The sequence below is a fragment of the Ricinus communis genome, chromosome 5, assembly GCF_019578655.1.
Source record: "Ricinus communis isolate WT05 ecotype wild-type chromosome 5, ASM1957865v1, whole genome shotgun sequence".
NCBI lineage: Eukaryota > Viridiplantae > Streptophyta > Magnoliopsida > Malpighiales > Euphorbiaceae > Ricinus > Ricinus communis.
Window position 1 is genome coordinate 28592447 of NC_063260.1, and position 7393 is coordinate 28599839.

Here is a 7393-nt window from a genome sequence, read left to right on the forward strand (position 1 = left end):
ACAATGAATTTTTTACTGATTACGGTAAAATGCACTAGCATATGACTGATGTTATCCCAACCAACACCTTCAAATTAAGTGAATTGGAAGCACGTGCAGGCAAAGCACGAAGCCAGAACCTTCTTATTTATCTTCATCCTTAGACTATTGCTTACAATATGGAACAGATCAATTGCAAATGACTCAATCATCCACATTTGAAGCGAACAGTTGGCAGCTGCTCCTATCTAACCCGACCTAGCTCTTTTGGTTAGGACCTCTATAAACTATCATTCTCTGGATAGAGGTTTACCCACATCAAGTTCCAAAGGCAGTCTCATACAATTGCACCCAAATTTCCACGCGGAGGGTACATCCACATCAAGAAATAATGATCCAATTCCCAACTTCATTAGCCATAGGGGGAGATCAAACACTTGAACCCACGTTAAAAACTTTATGAATTTCTTAGTTCTTAGGGTTGTCCAAGGCCAGTAATTGGTTTTAGCTTTAAAAAATGAATGCTTATAAAAATTCTCACGCTTCACTTTCTAATACTCGCCACAAATCAAGTTCATGATTTCGCTCAGCTCAAGGATTGCAAAACGTGAGCTATTTTATCGAATTTGTACAATAACATATCCAAATTTGTGAGTTCCTAATTACAAATCCAATTTTGATCTTATGATGAGTAGATAAGCAATTAATTGCAGAAAGTCGAAAACGAGTACAATAATCATGACGAGAACAGAATCAGCTTGCATCACATCCTATATCATGTATAGTAATTAGAATAGCATGAAACCAAGAAATTGAGACATTTTATTCCACAACTGATCCAGAGTAAATATGCATAAACATCCATGGCATTTCTTTTGAAAAGAAAAAAAAAAGATTAACTTCAGTAATTGCAAAATTAAGAAAATCCCATGAAGAAGAAACAACAGATTTCAAGTAGACAAAAATAATGCTATATCATGGAGAGTACTGGTACCAGCAGGCCTATTTTCTTTTCTCACATACTCTTTGCCATTTGTATCGCTATACTCGACCAACCCAATTCTCCCTCTTTTCTCCCACATTTTCTCCCCAAAACTTCTATGCGCATAATACGCCTCTGCCTCAACTGAAACAGCATCGTTTTCATTTCCTTCGCTATCCAATCGTGTCACCTGAACTGGGAGCCTCTCGTAGTGGCCGATACGCACCCCTTCGAATTCGTCGAGAAGAGCGAATCCCTTGCTCGACAGGGAGTAAAGCTCGCCCTTGACACGGTGACCTCCGCTAGTGCTTGGGAGATTGATCAAGTAAGGGATGCCGTGGGGACCGATGACGAGAGGATACGTATGGTGGGTGATATAGGTGCCCAGGTAAGAAGCGTCATTGCTGCGGATTAGGTTTTGAATAAGGTTGTAGTTAGCGAAATCTTGTTTCAGGGTGCCATATGAGAATAGCAAAACGCCATTGACTTCAGTGGGTAGGGTTTGTGCATCCGCCATGGCTTGCGAGATAAAAGAGAGAACAAAACAAAAGCTTTGCGGAACTGAGTTCAGCAACAACGAGCATGAACAAACTGGATAGTGGATCAGGTTGGGTTTAGAGTTGAGAGTAATTTTGGATTCCTAAAAGGCCCAAAATAAATAATTTATTGGGATGATTTTGGCCCAAAGTTGATTAGATGTTGTGAAATAACTAAATTCAATTTCTTCCATCAGATAACTTATCATTAAGAATATGCAATTATGTCCTTGAATTTTGTTTTGTTCAGTTACATGTAATATTATATCTTTAGGAGTGAATATATATAATGTCCTTGAATCTTCGAATATATAATTATGTATATGTCTCATTAGTCATTACTTATGGAAATTATTCACCCGGACCATGCCAATTTGTCACGGAATAGTTAGTTACCTCACTATCTTTGCTTTCTAATGGATTAATTTTTAATGTTTTAATTACATTATTCTTCAGTGCAAAATTATGGTAATATCAAGCACTATAAAAATTTCGTTTCTTGTTTTAATTTTTAATTTTTTATAAGAGGAAATTACTGAAAAAAATATTATTAATTTATTATTGACCGATCACTTTGATTTAGAAAAAGTCAGAGAATTTTTTTTTCTCGATACCATTCATTTTATTGTTTTTCTAGAATACTTATATTAGATCTTTGAGAAGAGTTAAAATTATATTTTTATTAAAAATATTAAGATAACAAAATCTTAAATGGTTTACTTCTTTTTGACAAAAAATTGATTTTCTCTTTTCTGATAAGTTTTTCTTATGCTAACACGCTTTTTATGGTATATGAATTTCATTGGTGTTAGTTCAATAAAATGAGGGACATAAAAAAGTACAAAAAAAATGTAATTAAAATTCATGAGTTTAATAAAAGAAAAAACATAATAGTTTAAAGGCTTAAAGAAAATAAATATCAATTTTCATTTCACACTTAATTAAATAATATAAAAATGATCGTCACTATTTCTATTTTTATTTTCAACGGATCTTTAAACTGTCAATTGGAACTTCCAACCAACAAACACCCTTATCCTAAGCAAAAGAAAACCCTTGAAATGATCCCCACAACTCAGCACTATATTTGTGTTTTAGTATTTACATGTTTTTTTTCCCTTACATTAGTATTCTCCCAATAATTTGTAATTATTTGAATAATGTTTTTATCGACCACAGTATTAATTAAAAAAATACAAGTAAAAATAGATAATTGAGCTTAACGAATTGAATGTATTCTAATAAAGTTGAATGTGGGTCAATTAGAATTGGAAGTGGGTCGAAGCCCGATAAATGTAAATAAGCATTATAGTCAAAAAGCTTATTCGGTATCCATAATTGGTATGAATTATTGAAAATGTTATTGTAAAGTTGTAGTAATTTATTTATTTGTACTTTTAGAATTGTTCATCAAGTTGCATTGCATCCGTGTGCGTATGTCTGTCGGAAGAGTTGCACGGATCCGCAAGTCCCGAAAATGCGCTGAAGAGAAGAAGGCTGAGACATCTAATAGAAAAAAGAAAAAAGGAAAAAGGGAAATTCTAGAAAACAAAGAAGAAAGCCCCCAAAATTGGAAAACGACTCCTTCACGTGTACGGTGGGGCATTCCACCACATGAGCTGCTCCTCCAATACCACAACTCTTACTCCCGATGCTTTCTTTCATTGGACGGACTCCCTTTGATTCACCTCTCTCATTATTAAATCATGGCCCTTTTTTTAGACTTTTGCTTCTATTTTTACTCCCTCCATTCGCCATCCTTATACATATAGCTGCTAATTTTTCATGAAACAAAAAGAAATTGATGACTTCTATACACTCAAATTAAAAACTTTTAAAAATTATATTGGCAAAAAAGCTAAAAAAATAGTCTATTGTCGAGTTAGATTACATATATATTTTTTTTAATGTTATTTTTTAATTTATTTTGAAATACAGTTATATTTTTCAAAAAGACTATCTCTAAATTTAGAGTAAGCCAACCGTTTTAGGGATAAATCATTGGCTTTTTTTTTTTTGTATATATATTTACTTTGGGCTGCAGCGCAATTGGTCCTAGTGAAAGGTGGGGACCGATTGGATCGGCTTATTTTATTTTAAGACAAAGGAAAAGGAGAAATAAGATTTGGCAAAATGTGTTAGATGGATACGCTGCTGGGTTAAAAGGTGGCCACTCACTCACTCAGTACCTTCTCTTCTGCCTGTACATTGCACCCGACAATTATCCCATTCACAGCATTCATACATCTCATCCTTCAAACTTTGGGTCATGTGAGTGATTTCTCGAGACAAATGTACTCCGGAAGCAAGAGATATATTTACCAGGTCATGTCTGGACGTAGACTTTGAAGAATATATTCTTATAGGCAACTACACTAAATTGAAGGACACTATTATTGCTATATCCACGTTGTATATATTATGAATATGTCCTTGAAGCTCATATATATGTATGCCATGACTCATCTAATTAGTAATATAAAGACTTTTTTTTTTTTTTTGTTCTTGATGCTTCAAAAGATAAAAATGGAAATGCATAATATAATATATTGTAGGTTTACTTATTTTTATATATCTTTTTTTGTGATTTCAATACTCTATGCATTTCACTATTAGCAAGGTACACTTGAATCTATGTTTCCCTAGTATATTGTACAAGGCCTAATAAAGAAAAATGGAAATTAAATCTTTGTGTTTCGTTGCGATTTTAGTTGATTTTAAAATTAATAATTAATCTATAATTTCAGCTATTAAAACTTTCAGTTAAAATAAAAATGATGTATGGTAGACTCTACTGCCATATCATGTCAAACTAACCCACGTGAGTTAGTGTTTTTTCATCAGAGATCCTATGTTTTACTTTTGAAAGGGGTCTTTGATGAATAAACAAGCCTCAAAAGATTGATAGTCACATTTAGGCTAGCTTGAGGAAGGAGGTTTAAGCTTTACTCAAATCATATCACTGGCTGACCCTTAAAGCTCGAGACGCTAACAGCACATATAACTCCTGTTGCGCCCCCCATCTGTGGTTTTCATTTGAACCACGTCACTCTATACTTATAAAGGAAGTCCATGTCGGTGTGCCATGTTCCTTCTAGGTTATAAAAGTCTTCAGTTAACTAAGTGTTCTAAGTCTAGGGTTTTACATGAATGATCGACTTTTAGTTCTTAAATCAGGGATTAAGAGACAGCCCTTTAAAAAAATTAAGCCTTTAATTTTGGGCTGCCCTTTTGACCAACTCCAAATGAGTTTGTATGTGAATAGATTTTGTTTGTGGATTATATGTGTAGTGTTAGAATATGAAGCAGAAGATGCTGGGTTTTCCTAATACTTGACTAATTCACAGTCAGCATTGTGCTGAAGTCAAAGCTACTTTAGCAATATAAATACTAAAATCCTCTTACGTATTGATGATATTAGCATTTGCGTCCCTTTCCCTTTTCTTAAATGAAGACATTCAAATTTGTCAGCAATTTTAAAGTGGAATTCCTGATAAATTTTAATACTCAACAGAAAATGACATATTGGTGAGCATATCATGAGAGTGAGACTCAATTTTGCTGGTAAGTTTATAAAATTTTTTTAATTTACTTTGATCTAATAATTAGGCGAAATTCAGCATTCTAATCGTGATTTTATAGCTGATAGCCTAGAGATCAGAAATTGAAAATAATTTCGTAAAACTCTGAAGAAAGAAAAAAAGCACATGGTCATCTACTATAAACATTTGTATTTTCTTATAGTTTTATTTTCCTGCTACGATATGATTTTATTTTCCATAAAATAATTTGTATATAATTTTTTTATGCTATATTAAGATTAATTCGCTATATATTTTTTTAAAGGAAATTTTTTAATTAGACTTAATATATACATCTCAATTAATACGAGAATAACACATATGTATGTATATTTATATTTTGATATTGGATGATTAATACATAATCTATTATTTAAAATTAATAAATATATATGTGTTAATCATATATTGATTTGTATATCAAGTTTAGAAAAAAAAAATTCATTTTTTAAATGATCATTGCATAATCTTAGGTTAAGGTATTATCTATTTGATATTAAATGAATCAAAATAAATCATAATGTTTTCATTATTATTGGTTTGCATGATTTGTTTTATGATGATGTTATTTTATTTTAAATCAGTTTTTTTTAGCTTCTTGTAAGATTTTCTGGTGCCTTGCTAGTTTTGAGAAAAAGAAAAAGAAACATGAAATATAGTTTAGGAAAAGAAAAAGTGAAAAAGCAGAACTAAATCTTCAACCCCGCAAGCAGAGGGAGAGGAGGATGCCTCGAGAGCGGAGGAGATACGGTCTAGTACTTGATATTTTGATTTCAATTTAAGGAAAACCTAGAACGATTTTCAATTAGCTTCCATCCTTTTCTACAGCCGTACGATCTAACACTTTATTCTCCAAGTGCTAGATTTTTCTGGAAGCTTTCTGATCTCCCAATTAATGATCATAAAATATTGCACATATCATTAAATTATCATACAGATTGTTTGATAATTACATTAATCCTGCAACACTAACAAAATCAAAACGCTTACCCACTAGCATCTAATCTGGCCCTGCTTACAAAGAATTAATGTCCCCTCCCTTGTCTGTTCGTTGTGCAGGAATAACAAGAAACGAGCGGAACATATGATATTAGCAGTCGCACTAAAGTGATAATCTATCTAAATGATAAAGGAAGCAATTTTGAAGTGTTGCGGGGCCTTTGGAAACACTGCAATAGTGTGAAATTGTGAATTATAATTTATTGATTTAATCCTTAATGTGAACTGTAGTCTGTAAGTATCTTGTTTTACAGGAATACATGTGCTCAGATTCCACAGCTTCGCACAGAAAATTGATTCATTTTTTGTTAACTCTATGACTCGGGATTTTTATTTATTTTTTAATGTTTTTTGCTTTATTTATTTATTTATTTATTTCCCAAATCCACTTGCAGATTCTCATTACAGCTATATGGTAATATATAATCTTTGAGTCATGATGGCAGAAAGGCAATGGCAGAATCGTATAATTATCTTGTGATGAAAATACAATTAATGACAAATTCGATTTTAAAATTTTCTTTTAAAATCTATTTATTTTATTTAAAAAACCAGACAGGCAATTAGCATGAGGATTTGACCCTTAATATTTTATTTAATGTGACCTTGCTTTCACGTAGCAATTTGAATTGAAAATATTAACTTTTTAAAGTAGGAATCTCAAATTTCAAAATAACACGTCAATATGCGTTATTTAGATTTTTTTATTAATTCATCTTCAAACTTAAAATTAATTTATTTTAAATGATCATATAAATATATATGTGGTTCCCTTATAAAATATATTTTACAAATATAATCTCGATATAGAAATTGTACTAAAAAAAAAAAAGAATTAACATTCATATGTGAAATGAGAGTATCCTACCATTTTAGAGATTTTATATATTTATCCAAAATAATACAGAAGTAATATATGATAAAATGTAAATGTTAGGAGAGACTGGAGATTACAGGTCATCACAATCTTCATCTTCCATTTTCTGAAAAATTCTGTGAAGCCTCAAGTAAAGGCATCAACCTGGGAGGGACCCCACAGAATTATTGCGGTAATATTAGCGGCCAAGATGAAATAAGTATGTGTGATCGCCTGTAACCCTTTCTGAAGTCTGAACTACCAAAAAGCAAGCAAATCCTCTGTTTGACGTTGTTAGTTTCACCAGAATCCCACAAGTTAAGAAGACAATAATTGCTGTCTGGTCCTACTATTGTCATTGTCTTAATGAAAAATACCTCTTATTATGTTGTTTATGAAACTTACAAAATCATGTAAATATTTGCTCAACATTACAATTATGAGTATGTGGAGGGAAGCT

At 31.9% G+C, this 7393-nt stretch overlaps 1 protein-coding gene across 1 annotated transcript; it reads right to left on the reverse strand.

The window, feature by feature from the left end:
* Positions 1–778: 778 nt before the first annotated feature.
* On the reverse strand, positions 779–1576 carry LOC8289093 (putative gamma-glutamylcyclotransferase At3g02910). The gene has a single exon (XM_002527628.3). It carries the CDS (start codon positions 1476–1478, stop codon positions 930–932), a length of 549 nt encoding a protein of 182 aa, XP_002527674.1. The 5' UTR covers positions 1479–1576; the 3' UTR covers positions 779–929.
* Between the last annotated feature and the right edge of the window lie 5817 nt (positions 1577–7393).

Excerpts from the sequence above, each read along its gene's own strand:
- LOC8289093 (XM_002527628.3), bottom strand. The coding sequence starts at position 1,478 with ATGGCGGATGCACAAACCCTACCCACTGAAGTCAATGGCGTTTTGCTA.